Below are 16,645 nucleotides of genomic sequence, written 5' to 3' on the forward strand. Positions count from 1 at the left end.
GAGGATGGGGGAAAGGAGAGGAACAGCTGGGTGTCATCAGCATAACAGTGGTAAGAGACTCCACGTGATGTGATTTGCGGAGTGATGTAGTGTATAGTGAAAACAGAAGTGGTCCGAGTACTGAGCCTTGAGGGACACCAGTTTCCAGGGAGCAGGGTTTGGACAAGGAGCCATTCCACGTGACCTGAAAGGTGCGTTCTGTCAGGTATGATGTGAACCAGGTTAGGGCAGCGCCGTTAATGCCAAGTTTGGCCGGAGTGGAGAGGAGGATTTGGTGGTTGACTGTATCAAACGCAGAGGATAAGTCGAGGAGGATGAGGACTGAAGAGTGGGACGAGGCTCTGGCGGCCCTGAGTGACTCAGTCACTGTGAGGAGGGCCATCTCAGTGGAGTGAGCCGTCCTGAAGCCTGACTGATGGAGGTCAAGGAGGTCGTTTTGTGAAAGGTAAGAAGACAGTTGATTGAAGACAGCACGTTCCAGGGTTTTAGAGAGGAACGAAAGAAGAGATACAGGTCTGTAGTTTTGAGTGTCGGCTGAGTCTAGAGTGGGTTTCTTTAGGAGTGGCTTTACTGTAGCTGTCTTGAAAGGAGCTGGAATACGGTCAGAAGTGAGGGAGGAGTTGATCAGGGTGGTGAGGTAAGGCAAGATGTTGTGCGAGATGCTTTGGAGAAGAGAGGAGGGAATTGGGTCGAGTGAACAGGTGGTGGCACGGTTAGACGTCACTAGTGTGTGAACATCTTCAGAGGAGAGAGGGCTGAAGCAGGTAAGGCTGTCATAGGTGAGGGTTGGGAGAGGTGCTTTCTGGGAGGGCATCGGAGTAAATGAAGAGATGTCTCTTACTTTCTTCGTGGGAGAAAGCGGTGGGAGGGGTGAGGAAAGAAGAGAATATGGAGAATAGTTTCCTGGGGTTGGAGGCAGAGGAGTTGATCTTTGACAGGTAGAAGGCGGATTTGGCTGCTGAAACCGTTAACGAGAGCCAGACAGGAGGTGGTGGTAGTGAGAAAGGTCGTCTGGATGATGAGATTTTTTTCCATTTTCTCTCAGCCGTTCGTAGCACCGATCTGTTGGTTCGTAGCGGTTCAGACAGCCAGGGAGGGGGGAGATGATCGTGGCGGTCGGGAGGTGAGGGGACAGAGAGTGTTTAAAGAGGAGGAGAGGGAGGATAACAGAGTGAAGGAGGCTTCTTCTGTCACAGAGTAGATCAGACGCTTCACATTGGATGGAGCCACTTTCACCTTATTAAGTGTATTCTGGTTTGTTTAACACTTTTTTATTTACTACATCATTTCATATGTGTTATTTCATAATTTGGATGTCTTCAGTTTTGATCTACAATGTAGAAAATAATAAAAAATAAAGAAAAACCACTGAATGACAAGGTTTGTCCAAACTTTTGACTGGTACTGTATATATAAACTATATATATATATATATACACACACAGTATATACACTATATATACTGTGTGTATATACACTATGTATACATACATACAGTGTGTGTGTGTGTATATATATATATATATATACATGCTGTATGTATATATATACACTGCATGTGTGTGTGTTGTGTAGATATTAATATACCATATATGACGTCCTGTTGTTTGATGAGATCTTTATGAAGCGTCTGCAGGAAGTTTGGCTCCACGACGAGACTCCAGCTGTCAGCCTGAACACAGCTGCCCTCCACCTGCAGCTCCTCCAGCAGGGGGCTCCACCACCACTCACCTGCAACACAACACAACACAACACAACACAACACACACACACACACACACACAAAACACACACACACACATACACACACCCCATTAACTGACGTGAACCTATGATGAGCTGCATGATCTAAAAAACATTCTCCATATTCTTCATGATGATAATAATACAATGACATTATTGATTTATTATTGATCCTGAACAGTTTGACATAAAACTGATCATCAGACCGTCATCAGTCAGAGACTCCATGGACAAAGTCCTGCTCCTGAAGTTCAACGACTCAGTGGACTGAGACAGAATCCTCCTGAGACCCACAGAGTCCTCTGTCACCCTGAGGAGAGACAGACAGGTGAGACAGACAGGTGAGACAGACAGGTAAGAGATAGACAGGTGAGACAGACAGATGAGACAGAGAGGTGAGAGACAGAAAGGTCAGAGACAACCAATCAGGTGTTCACTCAGTCTCACCCTGCGATGTTATTGGTGGAGACACTCTTTGCGAGTGAGAGGCCGGAGCGAACCCGTCTGGAGCCGAGCAGAGACTGACGAAGACTGTCGGAGGGATAGATGGCTGAGCTGGGACGCTCCTTCATCATCGGAGCTGAAAACAGAGAAGAAGAAATTAAACAGAGGTCAAGATCAAACTACTGAAGACAGAAAGAGAGAAGAAGAAATTTCAAAAGTCTCACAGAATCTGATTGATCACTGATCAGATGTTAGACCAACAAGTACTGATTCTGACAGACTGGACTGGACAACAATGGACTAGAAGTGGAGACATTCTGACGTGTAGTACAAAAACACTGGATCAGTTTCCCATAATGCAGCTGGGTGGTGTCAGGATGACAGATAGACAGACAGACAGACAGGCAGACAGGTAGAGAGACAGACGGACAGGTAGAGAGACGGTAGGGGCGGCTGTAGCTCAGGAGGTAGAGCGGGTTGTCCAGTAATCGGAAGGTCATTGGTTCGAAACCCAGCTCCCCCCAGCTACATGTCGAAGTATCCTTGAGCAAGATACTGAACCCCAAATTGCTCCTGATGAGCAGCTGGCGCCTTGCGTGGCAGCCTCCGGCATCAGTGTATGAGTGGGTGAATGTGGCATGTGTTGTAAAGCGCTTTGAACTGTCCGAGAGGAAAAGCGCTATAGAAATGCAGACCATTTACCATTTAGAGACAGACATGTTGGCTTACTTTTTGTACGTAGGGCAACGTTCTGCAGAGCTGAACTGTTTCTCACCAGCGTTAGCTTCTGTTGCTGTTAGAGGGAGACAGACAGGCAGTGAGACAAGTAGTTAATACAGACAGACAGACAGCAGTGACGTGCGGTCAGGAGAGGCAGAGCTTCACCTGTCATCATGGAAAAAATATAATATATAATAAACAAATAAATTAAATGGTTGTATTTATCGAATGAACTTTGAACTATAACATACTATAATTTTCCATTTAACTTAAACAATTTGGATTGTTTTTTTATTAAAAATCGCTGAATTTTCTCATTTCGGTTCAAATACGGGGAAGAGACACACGATGAGCAGCAGGATGAGCCTCACCTTGGATTGCACAATCCCTCACAAACTGTGCTCTGCCATGCAATGACAGCTTGTCACTGTCTCTCTGTATGTCGCCAATCAAATGTTTCAAACACTTTTAATATATGCCCCTCCCCTGGACTTCCCATAGTTTAACTGATGTATATAATATATGTGTATAACCTGTTTCGTGTGCTGAGCGATCTTACAACGGCAGTGAAGAGGCACTGGGTGAGGCAGGCAGTTGTCTTGCCTCAGGGTAGGGGGCACTCGTGAGCCCAGACATGCTAAATGCTACTCCGCAGCTGCAGAGTAAGTGACAGCGCTAGCAACAATCTTAGAGTCCATGGTTACGAGCAAGTCAAGTGCACTGATATTTTTTCCCCCTCTCGCCCCGCCTGGATTTACAATGGAGGATTTTATATCCAAGCTCAAACTATTTTCTAAACTGGACTTTCAATCGAAACAGGAGGTAATAAATAAAGGAAGACCAACACCGGAGCTGAAAGGTTTGCTGCGTGTGTGTGTGTGTGTGTGTGTGTGTGTCCGAATTAAGAAAACCAAATTAATGCAGAAATCACGTAATGGAAATGCTACTGCCAGTGAGTCTAATGCAACACTGATGACTGTTTTATAAAATAAAAATGAAAACAAATGCCCATAACAGCAGCAGTTGCCGTGGCAGGGCAGTGACTGATGGAGTCAGTGCCTCACCAGCCATGAACCTCACCGCACGTCACTGACAGACAGGTAATCAGTAAAGACAGTAAGACAGGTCTTACCCTCTGTTTCATCTTGGCACAGTTGGCCAGACTGTCTCGGCAGCGGTTGTGGATGGTGACATTACAGGCTGAGAGACAGACAGACAGACAGACAGACAGACAGACAGGTAAGTGTTAGAAACATTTTGTTTGCTCTTTTGTTCTATATTCATTTGTTTGATCGTGTTGTTCGGAGGTTTATGGATCCGGTTGTCCCTCACTATAATTCTACATAAACTTCACATCAGTAATTCAGTTTGGATCTTCTATACAGTCTGGGTCTACACAGTCTGGATCTATACAGTCTGGGTCTATACAGTCTGGGTCTATACAGTCTGGATCTATACAGTCTGGGTCTACACAGTCTGGATCTATACAGTCTGGATCTACACAGTCTGGGTCTACACAGTCTGGGTCTACACAGTCTGGGTCTACACAGTCTGGGTCTATACAGTCTGGGTCTACACAGTCTGGATCTATACAGTCTGGATCTATACAGTCTGGGTCTACACAGTCTGGGTCTATACAGTCTGGGTCTATACAGTCTGGGTCTACACAGTCTGGATCTATACAGTCTGGGTCTACACAGTCTGGATCTACACAGTCTGGGTCTACACAGTCTGGATCTATACAGTCTGGATCTATACAGTCTGGGTCTATGAATCCAGCCACAGTCACATTGGGCTCTGTGTATTAATCGACTGATTACCCGCCTGGCTCATCAGACCTGATATTCAACATTTCTTGATTACTGGTTGTGTTTTTTTGTCTGATTGCCAATAAAATATATTGATAAAAAAATGATGCAGCATGTAATCTGAAAAGTAAAAGGTCAGGTTAAGTACAGTAATTGAGTAAATGTAATTAGTTATATTCCATCATTGAGAATCATTTAGAGACACACAGAACCTTCATCAGAACCCCTAGAACACACGCACACGAATGCGTCCATGCACACGTGTCCCCTAAACTCAATTCTCAGGGTTTATCCACAGCAGTCAATCACAATGTAGGACAAGAGTGTCTCTCTCCCCCTCTCTCTCTCTCTCTCTCTCTCTCTCTCTCTCTCTCTCCCTCTCTCTCTCACACACACACACACACACACACACACACACACACTTAATCTGAAGAGGTACATCTGTTCATTGTGAAGATAGATTAACACACCATCTGCCACACACACACACACACAAACGTGTGTTTACGCTCATATTGCTTTGTTTCTTTCATGTTGTTGATTTATAGAAAAATGTATACAGAAAATATTGTACATACATGTGAATATGTTGTCTATATGTTGTCCATATGTTGTCCATATGTTGTGAATATGTTGTCTATATGTTGTGAATATGTTATCGATATGTTGTCCACATCTTGTGAATATGTTGTCTATATGTTGTGAATATGTTTTCTATATGTTGTGAATATGTTGTCTACATGTTGTGAATATGTTGTCTATATGTTGTGAATATGTTGTCTATATGTTGTCTATATGTTGTGAATATGTTGTCGATATGTTGTCCACATCTTGTGAATATGTTGTCTATATGTTGTGAATATGTTGTCTACATGTTGTGAATATGTTGTCTATATGTTGTGAATATGTTGTCTATATGTTGTCTATATAGTGTCTATATGTTGTGAATATGTTGTGAATATGTTGTCTATTATGTTGTGAATGTTGTCTACATGTTGTCTATATGTTGCGAATATGTTGTCTATATGTTGTCTATATGTTGTGAATATGTTGTCTATATGTTGTCTATATCTTGTGAATATGTTGTCTACATGTTGTCTATATCTTGTGAATATGTTGTCTATATGTTGTGAATATGTTGTCTATTATGTTGTGAATATGTTGTCTACATGTTGTCTATATGTTGTGTATATGTTGTTTATATTATACATGTGTATATGTTGTATTGTATATATGTTGTGTATATGTTGTGTATATTATACATGTGTATATGTTGTGTATATTATACATGTGTATATGTTGTGTATATGTTGTATATATTATATATGTGTATATGTTGTGTATAATATACATGTGTATATGTTGTGTATATTATAGATGTGTATATGTTGTGTATATGTTATATATACTATACATGTGTATATGTTGTGTATACTATACATGTGTATATGTTGTGTATATGTTGTGTTTATTATACATGTGTATATGTTGTGAATATGTTATCTATATGTTGTGAAAATGCTATCTATATGTTGTCTATATGTTGTGAATATGTTGTGTATATGTTGTGTATATTATACATGTGTATATGTTGTATTGTATATATGTTGTGTATATGTTGTGTATATTATACCTGTGTATATGTTGTATTGTATATATGTTGTGTATATGTTGTGTATATGTTTTGTATATGTTGTCTATATGTTGTGAAAATGTTGTCTATATCTTGTGAATATGTTGTCTACATATTGTCTATATCTTGTGAATATGTTGTCTACATGTTGTCTATATGTTGTGAATATGTTATCTATATGTTGTCTATCTGTTGTGAATATGTTGTATATATGTTGTGTATATTATACATGTGTATATGTTGTATTGTATATATGTTGTGTATATGTTGTGTATATTATACATGTGAATATGTTGTGTATATGTTGTGTATATTATACCTGTGTATATGTTGTATTGTATATATGTTGTGTATATGTTGTGTATATTATACCTGTGTATATGTTGTGTATATGTTGTATATATTATATATGTGTATATGTTGTGTATATGTTGTTTATATTATACGTGTATATGTTGTATTGTATATATGTTGTGTATATGTTTGGTATACTATACATGTGTATATGTTGTGTATATGTTGTGTTTATTATACATGTGTATATGTTGTGTTTATTATACATGTTTATATGTTGTGTATATGTTGTGTATACTATACATGTGTATATGTTGTGTATATGTTGTGTATATCATATATGTTGTGTATATGTTACCTGGGCAGCTGAGTGCCTCCTTGGCCGTGATGCTCCTGTTGCAGGAGGAGCAGAGGGTGGTGGAGGACACGGTCAGGGAGGTGAAGAGGTGACCGTTGCTGTGCCTGGCCTCCCTCTCTCGCGCCTCCTTCTCTCGCTCCTTCAGACGCTGCTTCTCCTTGTTCTGAACACAGACACACACACAGACAGGATGTCAGACAGATCAATCCTCTTTATATCACAACTGATCAATTCTTTATATGATGCCGCCCCATCTTTAAACTGATCAATCGGATCACCAAGTTTTTACTGTATCAGTCAGTTATTGATCTATTTCATAACTCATAAATTGATTAAGAATAAAACTGTGACTCTGTGACATGTCATCACACCAGACTTCTTTATTTAATACTGAACCAAACAATGCTTGTACAAAGCTTCAGAGGTTCCTGAACACATCACGGCTGAGGAGTCCCTGTAGCTCTGAGAGGTTCCTGAACGCATCACAGCTGAGGAGTATTATCTTGTTCTTATTTAAAAGAGAGACTTTCAGCAGCCACCACAGTTAGTAACAGTCTGTCTGTCTGCCTGTCTGTCTGTCTGTCTGTCTGTCTGTCTCTCTGTCTGTCTGTCTGTCTGTCTGTCTCTCTGTCTGTCTGTCTGTCTCTCTGTCTGTCTGCCTGTCTCTACTTCTCTTTTCTGTTTGACTGTTTTTCACATTAACTTCTGCTCTGAACTGGGAGGAGCAGGAAGGGGAAGTGTGTGTGTGTGTGTGTGTGTGTGTGTGTGTGTGTGTGTGTGTGTGTGTGTGTGTGTGCGCGCGAGTGTGCGTGTGTGTGGTCTGATGAAGATCGGTCATGTTGTCACATGTGACATCACTTCCTGTGTGAGACTAGTGATGGACGTTAAAGGTTCAGAAATCAATAAATATGATAAAATATACAGAAACATCTGAAGACAAACGAGCAATCAAACAGCTTAATCAATAAAAAACACAATCTGTAGTTAAAGCTCTGGTCTGAAGTCAGTTATTATCAGTGTTAACAGTAACTATTATTCCACAGTACTGATCAGTGATCAGTAAATATAATTCCACAGTATTGATCAGTGAACTGTCCCGACATGGTTTAAAACAGGTTCCATGATCTGGTGACAGTCAGTGATCAGCTGATCAATAAATAAAGAACTCAGTGATGGAGGGAGATAAAGAGAACTCTGTCTGACCGGGTGTGTGTGTGTGTGTGTGTGTGTGTCATGAGACAGAGGGGGGAGAGAGAGAGAGAGAGAGAGAGGGAGGTTAGAGGAAAGAGACAGAAACCTGAAACCAGCAGAGTCACACAGATCTGTGTCCCACAAACTGGATTCGCTGTCAGTCTGAACACAAACTGGATTCGCTGTCAGTCTGAACACAAACTGGATTCTTGTCAGTCTGAACACAAACTGGATTCTTGTCAGTCTGAACACAAACTGGATTCGTTGTCAGTCTGAACACAAACTGGATTCGCTGTCAGTCTGAACACAAACTGGATTCTTGTCAGTCTGAACACAAACTGGATTCTTGTCAGTCTGAACACAAACTGGATCCACTTTCAGACTTCACGTCTCTCCTCAGTCTCACTGATGGCAGACAGATCTGGTTAATAATTAACTGTTGCTGGGTCGATTTAATCATGTTTCCTCATCACCATGGTAACAGTGTTGGCTGTAGGAACAGTTTACAGTCAGTCACTACTTCCTGTTCAACAGTCAACAGCAGATCATCATCAGACAACACGTCTGATCAGAGAAACATCAGTTTCATGGAAAAAGACTAAAAATGGACAAAACAATAAAAACTTGATAATAAAAATAAATGCTCCAGCAGAGAGGAAGTCACAAACAAACTGTCTGTCTGTCTGTCTGTGTGTCTGATTGTGTGTCTGATTGTCTGTCTGTCTGTCTGTGTGTCTGATTGTGTGTCTGATTGTCTGTCTGTCTGTCTGTGTGTCTGATTGTCTGTGTGTCTGATTGTCTGTGTGTCTGATTGTCTGTGTGGCTGTCTGTGTGTCTGATTGTCTGTGTGTCTGATTGTCTGTGTGGCTGTCTGTGTGTCTGATTGTGTCTGTCACACACGTGTGTTATTGTTGTTGTTGATGTGTGTGTTCCTCAGAGTTTCAACAACAACACAGACTGTTGATGAAGGCTCTCAGTCATCACCATGGTAACACTAGTATGTAGAGTGTTTCATGATAGACAACTGGACCACGTCATCATCATCATCATCATCATCACGTCATGTAATACACATAAACATGACGTATTTGATGAACGATCAGCTGATTTCAGACACAACACACTTTATAATCAAGTCTGATCTGTAGTTTACAGTGTGAGGTCAGAGGTCAAACATCCACCTTCATTCCTCACCAACACTTCCTGTATGACCCCATACACACACACACACACACACACACACACACACAGTGTCTCCCCTCCCCCCGCTCGTTTCCTCCTACAGGACAAAGCGGCCACGCTGCTGCTAACGGACTCACACTGAAACACACCGAAACACACTGAAAGTCCGTTTGCACACACCGACACACACACACCGACACACACACATTCTGTGTATAAACATCGAACCGGGTTCAGTCTGAACCGAGAGAAAAAGTCCCGTTTCCCGTTTCTGAGCTGAACTTCACACACACACACACACACACACACACAGAGACAACACTCATCGATCACTCATCAACCATCTATCAGAACTATCGATAACCCGTCCAGCCGGTGCAGTAACGGAACAGACCCGGGTTACAGATGTGTGTGTGTGTGTGTGTGTGTGTGTGTGTGTGTGTGTGTGTGTGTGTGTGTGTGCGTGTGTGTAAGCGGAAAAACAAAGCGGAACAGACACAAAGTTCATCTGTTTCTCATCGATCACTTCCAAACCGTCTGATCACCTCCACATCATCGATTACTATCATTATCGACCCTTAAAGTCCGCGTGCACGCGCCCACGAGCCGTTTTCTTTCTGTTTCCCGGTGAACTCACCTTCAGGTTGATTTCCTTCATCCTGTCCTGTCTCCTGCTCTCCAGCAGCCGGGACATCCCCGATCAACAATCAAACCGATCACTGATCGATCCGCTGATCACACGCTGATCTTTAATTAATAATCCGGAGGACTGTTGGGTTCTGGTCCCGGAGCAGTCCGCAGTGTGAGCCTGGGGGGCGGAGCCTCTCTCTGACGGACAGCTCCGCTCTCTACTTCTGACCAATCACAGCTCAGCCCGCTGCTGCTGCGCTCAGCCTATCCGCTCACCGTACGCACTTTAAGGCCCGCCCAACGCATCTGTCAGGGAGCGCTTGTTTTGTACGCCGGGACAGTGTCGTGGCGGTGTGGGCGGAGACAGTCTCTATGACAACGTGTCAACGTGTCACGTGACACGCAGCAGCCGATCAGAGAGCTGCGAGAGGTCACGTGAGTGATAAACACGAACGATCTGGACAGGGTCGATTAACCCCGCCCCCCCCCCGCAGCACAGTGTACAACGCGCTGCTGTGTGACGTGGAACCACCGACCACTGACTCCGCCCATCGGGCCCAGTGCCGGTGTAGAAAAGAAACGAATCTCCTCCGTCTGCACCGGAAACTAGAGAACAAAAATGCATAAAAGACGAATGAATTCGGTGACACCCCCTCACATCAGAACCAGGACCTGATCCACCTGGTCCTGGTCCTGGTCCTGATCCTGATCCTTCTTGGTGTAAAACTATGGAACAGATCGAACGTGGAGCTGAAAACATGTCCAAAGTACAAAAACGGGTTAATAAAATGTACAAAAATCTACATTTTCGTTTATAGGAAGCAAAGTGGGTATGTGTGTGTACATATAAATATATATATATGTGTGTGTGTCGTCCTCAAAATTATTCATACCCTTGCTAATTGTTGTGATCTTTTATTTTTGTGATGAAATGACTGCATTTTTTCAAGTTTGTTTATGAATTAAATGTGTATATATCAATACACAGTTCAAGAAATTCTTTATTTCAGGGGTATTTTATTCATGGATTCCCAAAAAATGCCATGTTCAAAATTATTCATGGTTATTTTAAGATGTTACAATGGAACAAATACCATTAACATTGTTGAACAAATGTTAAACACTGATTAAAAAAATAAAAAAATAGCATCTTCCCAGAAGAGTATAAATAGAGGATAAGTGTTCTGGTCATTCTTAATTTCTGGTCATCATGGTCAAGAAGAAGGAGCTCAGTGAGGACCTACGTCAGCATCTTGTGCGTGTCCACAGTGAAGGAAAGGGTTACAAGGCCATTTCGAAGCAGTATGATGTCCCTGTGGCAACCGTCCAGAGCATAATCAACAAGCACAAGAGCTTCAATACTGTTAAAAACCTCAGCAGGCGTGGCAGGAAGCGTAAGATGTCCCCCAAACTTGCCAGGAAAATCTGCCGAGAGGTCAACAACAACCCCCCGACCACAACGAAGGCCCTAATTGAAACGCTTGACCAGGCAGCGACAAAGGTGTTACGGCCCACCATTGAGCGAGTCTTGCACAGAGGAGGTCTCCATGGACGTAGGCCTCGGAAGACACCGCTGCTCAGGAAGAAACATCTGGAGGCTCGCCTGTCCTTTGCAAGAGGTCATTTGAAGCAAGCTCCCAGCTTGTGGTCAACTATCCTGTGGTCTGATGAGACCAAGTTGGAGTTATTTGGCCATATGGATGCTGAATATGTCTGGAGGAAGAAAGGAGAGGCATAATGTTATGGGATGCTTCTCTTCCAGTGGCACAGGGAACCTCGTCAAGGTCCAAGGAATCATGAGAAAGGAGGATTACATCAGGATCCTTGATGAAAATGTGAAGGAATCTGCTGAGAAACTCCAGCTTGGCCACAACTGGACATACCAGCAAGACAATGATCCTAAACATACTGCCAAGGTGGTGAAGAAATGGTTCAAGGACAATGATGTCAACGTCCTAGAATGGCCAAGTCAGAGTCCTGACCTGAATCCCATTGAAAACTTGTGGCATCGCTTGAAGACCAGAGTGAAGGCTAGGAAACCGACCAACCTGACCCAGCTTGAGGCTTTCGTAAAGGAAGAGTGGGCAAACATCTCACAGGAGACATGCAGGAAGCTTGTGGACACATACAAGAATCGTCTCGAAGCACTCATAGAAAACAAAGGCTATGCGATTGACTATTAAAGAGAGACATTGGACTAGGGTATGAATCATTTTGAACATGGCATTTTTTGGGAATCCATGAATAAAATACCCCTGAAATGAAGAATTTCTTGAATTGTGTATTGTTGTCATTCTTTCACTTGTTGGTCACATATCACTCATAAACAAACTTGAAAAAAATGCAGTCATTTCATCACAAAAATAAAAGATCACTATGTATGTGTTTATATATCAATATATACATACACACACACACACACACATATATATATATACATACACACACACACACACACACACACATATATATATATATATATATATATATATATATATACATACATACACACACATATATATATATATTTATGTATGTACACTACCGTTCAAAAGTTTGGGGTCACCCAGACAATTTTTTTCATCAACACTTTTATTCATCACGAGTTGCAAAATGAATAGAAAATGTAGTCAAGACATTGACGAGGTTAGACATAATGATTTTAATTTGAAATAATAATTTTGTCCTTCAAACTTTGCTTTCGTCAACGTATTCTCAATTTGCAGCAATTACAGCCTTGCAGACCTTTGGCATCCTAGCTGTCAGTTTGTTGAGGTAATCTGAAGAAATTTCACCCGACGTTTCCTGAAGCACCTTCCGCGAGTTGGATTGGCTTGATGGGCACATCTTGCGTACCATACGGTCAAGCTGCTCCCACAACAGCTCAATAGGGTTAAGATCTGGTGACTGGCCACTCCATCACAGACAGAATACCAGCTGACTGCTTCGTCCCTCAATAGTTCTTGCTTAGTTTGGAGGTGTGCTTTGGGTCATTTTCCTGTTGTAGGAGGAAATTGGCTCCAATCAAGCGCTGTCCACAGGGTATGGCATGGCGTTGCAAAATGGAGTGATAGCCCTCCTTATTCAAAATCCCTTTTACCTTGTACAAATCTCCCACTTTACCAGCACCAAAGCAGCCCCAGACCATCACATTACCTCCACCATGCTTGACAGATGGCGTCAGGCGCTCCTCCAGCATCTTTTCACTTGTTCTGCGTCTCTCAAATGTTCTTCTGTGTGATCCAAACACCTCAGACTTAGATTTGTCCATACAGACATGTATATATATCAAATGTATCAAATGTTGACATCACTTCATATTTACCTTCAGTAAGTCTTCAGGTGTGACTGAGGGGAGGAGCCAGGAGTCATGACAACCAACTGAACGGTGTGTGTGTCTGTGTGTGTGTGTGTGTGTGTGTGTGTGTGGAGGCTGGTGCTGGCTGGTACATAAACAGACTGCAGCTGCTGAGACACACAAAGAGACCGGTGTCTCCTCCAACACCATCTCTTCCCCTCTGACACCTCCTCCTCTCCTCTGACACCTCCTTCTCGAACACCTCCTCCTCTGACACCTCCTCCTCTCCTCTGACACCTCCTCTAACACCTCCTCCTCTGACACCTCCTCCTCTCCTCTGACACCTCCTCTAACACCTCCTCCTCCCCTTTAACACCATATCCTCCCCTCTAACACCTCCTCTAACACCTCCTCCTCTCCTCTAACACCTCCTGTAACACCTCCTCCTCTCCTCTGACACCTCCTCCTCTCCTCTAACACCTCCTCCTCTCCTCTGACACCTCCTCCGCTCCTCTAACACCTCCTCCTCTCCTCTGACACCTCCTCCTCTCCTCTGACACCTCCTCTAACACCTCCTCCTCCCCTTTAACACCATATCCTCTCCTCTGACATCTCCTCTAACACCTCCTCCCCTCTGACACCTCCTCCTCCCCTCTAACACCTCCTCCTCTGACACCTCCTCCTCTCCTCTAACACCTCTCCTCTGACACCTCCTCAGCTCCTCTAACACCTCCTCCTCTCCTCTGACACCTCCTCCTCTCCTCTGACACCTCCTCTAACACCTCCTCCTCCCCTTTAACACCATATCCTCCCCTCTAACACCTCCTCTAACACCTCCTCCTCCCCTTTAACACCATATCCTCTCCTCTGACATCTCCTCTAACACCTCCTCCCCTCTGACACCTCCTCCTCCCCTCTAACACCTCCTCCTCTGACACCTCCTCCTCTCCTCTAACACCTCTCCTCTGACACCTCCTCAGCTCCTCTAACACCTCCTCCTCTCCTCTGACACCTCCTCCTCTCCTCTGACACCTCCTCTAACACCTCCTCCTCCCCTTTAACACCATATCCTCCCCTCTTACACCTCCTCTAACACCTCCTCCTCTCCTCTGACACCTCCTCCTCTCCTCTAACACCTCCTCCTCTGACACCTCCTCCTCTCCTCTAACATCTCCTCCTCTCCTCTGACACCTCCTCCTCTCCTCTAACACCTCCTCCCCTCTGACACCTCCTCCTCTCCTCTGACACCTCCTTCTCTAACACCTCCTCCTCTGACACCTCCTCTAACACCTCCTCCTCTCCTCTAACACCTCCTCTAAACCTCATCCTCTCCTCTGACACCTCCTCTAACACCTCCTCCTCTCCTCTGACACCATATCCTCTCCTCTGACACCTCCTCCTCTCCTCTGACACCTCCTCCCCTCTGACACCTCCTCCTCTCCTCTGACACCTCCTCTAACACCTCCTCCTCTCCTCTGACACCATACCCTCTCCTCTGACACCTCCTCCTCTCCTCTGACACCTCCTCCCCTCTGACACCTCCTCCTCTCCTCTGACACCTCCTCTAACACCTCCTCCTCTCCTCTGACACCTCCTCCTCCCCTCTAACACCTCCTCCTCTGACACCTCCTCCTCTCCTCTAACACCTCTCCTCTGACACCTCCTCAGCTCCTCTAACACCTCCTCCTCTCCTCTGACACCTCCTCTAACACCTCCTCCTCCCCTTTAACACCATATCCTCCCCTCTTACACCTCCTCTAACACCTCCTCCTCTCCTCTGACACCTCCTCCTCTCCTCTAACACCTCCTCCTCTGACACCTCCTCCTCTCCTCTAACACCTCCTCCTCTCCTCTGACACCTCCTCATCTCCTCTAACACCTCCTCCCCTCTGACACCTCCTCCTCTCCTCTGACACCTCCTTCTCTAACACCTCCTCCTCTGACACCTCCTCTAACACCTCCTCCTCTCCTCTAACATCTCCTCTAAACCTCATCCTCTCCTCTGACACCTCCTCTAACACCTCCTCCTCTCCTCTGACACCATATCCTCTCCTCTGACACCTCCTCCTCTCCTCTGACACCTCCTCTAACACCTCCTCCTCTCCTCTGACACCTCCTCTAACACCTCCTCCTCTCCTCTGACACCGCCTCCTCTCCTCTAACACCTCCTCCTCCCCTCTAACACCATGTCCTCTCCTCTAACACCTCCTCTAACACCGCCTCCTCTCCTCTAACACCTCCTCCTCCCCTTTAACACCATATCCTCCCCTCTAACACCTCCTCTAGCACCTCCTCGCCTCTGACACCTCCTCCTCCCCTCTAACACCTCCTCCTCTCCTCTGACACCTCCTCTAACACCTCCTCCTCCCCTTTAACACCATATCCTCTCCTCTAACACCTCCTCCCCTCTGACACCTCCTCCTCCCCTCTAACACCATATCCTCTCCTCTAACATCTCCTGTAACACCTCCTCCTCCCCTTTAACACCATATCCTCTCCTCTAACACCTCCTCCCCTCTGACACCTCCTCCTCCCCTCTAACACCATATCCTCTCCTCTAACATCTCCTGTAACACCTCCTCCTCCCCTTTAACACCATATCCTCTCCTCTAACACCTCCTCCTCTCCTCTGACACCTCCTCTAACACCTCCTCCCCTCTAACACCTCCTCTAACACCTCCTCCTCCCCTTTAACACCATATCCTCTCCTCTAACACCTCCTCCTCTCCTCTGACACCTCCTCTAACACCTCCTCCCCTCTAACACCTCCTCTAACACCTCCTCCTCCCCTTTAACACCATATCCTCTCCTCTGACATCTCCTCTAACACCTCCTCCCCTCTGACACCTCCTCCTCCCCTTTAACACCATATCCTCTCCTCTAACACCTCCTCCCCTCTGACACCTCCTCCTCCCCTCTAACACCATATCCTCTCCTCTAACACCTCCTCCCCTCTGACACCTCCTCCTCCCCTCTAACACCATATCCTCTCCTCTAACACCTCCTCCTCTCCTCTGACACTGCCTCCTCTGCTCTAACACCTCCTCCTCTCCTCTGACACCTCCTCTAACACCTCCTCCTCCCCTTTAACACCATATCCTTCCCTCTAACACCTCCTCTAACACCTCCTCCTCCCCTTTAACACCATATCCTCTCCTCTAACACCTCCTCCTCCCCTTTAACACCATATCCTCTCCTCTAACACCTCCTCCTCCCCTCTGACACCTCCTCCTCCCCTCTAACACCATATCCTCTCCTCTAACACCTCCTCCCCTCTGACACCTCCTCCTCCCCTTTAACACCATATCCTCTCCTCTAACACCTCCTCCCCTCTGACACCTCCT

The 16,645-nt window shown here is 44.8% G+C and overlaps 1 protein-coding gene across 1 annotated transcript in view; it reads right to left on the minus strand.

The window, feature by feature from the left end:
- arhgef2b (rho/rac guanine nucleotide exchange factor (GEF) 2b) overlaps positions 1-10,209 on the minus strand; it is a 29,919-nt gene extending 19,710 nt beyond the window's left edge. The window contains exons 1-7 of the mRNA XM_084358235.1: positions 10,011-10,209; positions 7,001-7,163; positions 4,040-4,107; positions 2,917-2,980; positions 2,191-2,323; positions 1,950-2,053; positions 1,588-1,731 (exon numbers count right to left, since the gene is read on the minus strand). Of these exons, the coding sequence (XP_084214361.1) occupies positions 1,588-1,731; positions 1,950-2,053; positions 2,191-2,323; positions 2,917-2,980; positions 4,040-4,107; positions 7,001-7,163; positions 10,011-10,067 (733 nt within the window). The 5' untranslated portion in view covers positions 10,068-10,209. The remainder of the gene's footprint in view (positions 1-1,587; positions 1,732-1,949; positions 2,054-2,190; positions 2,324-2,916; positions 2,981-4,039; positions 4,108-7,000; positions 7,164-10,010) is intronic.
- Positions 10,210-16,645: the final 6,436 nt, after the last annotated feature.

This window comes from Pagrus pagrus (assembly GCF_965226575.1).
Source record: "Pagrus pagrus genome assembly, chromosome: 7".
Classification (NCBI taxonomy): domain Eukaryota; kingdom Metazoa; phylum Chordata; class Actinopteri; order Spariformes; family Sparidae; genus Pagrus; species Pagrus pagrus.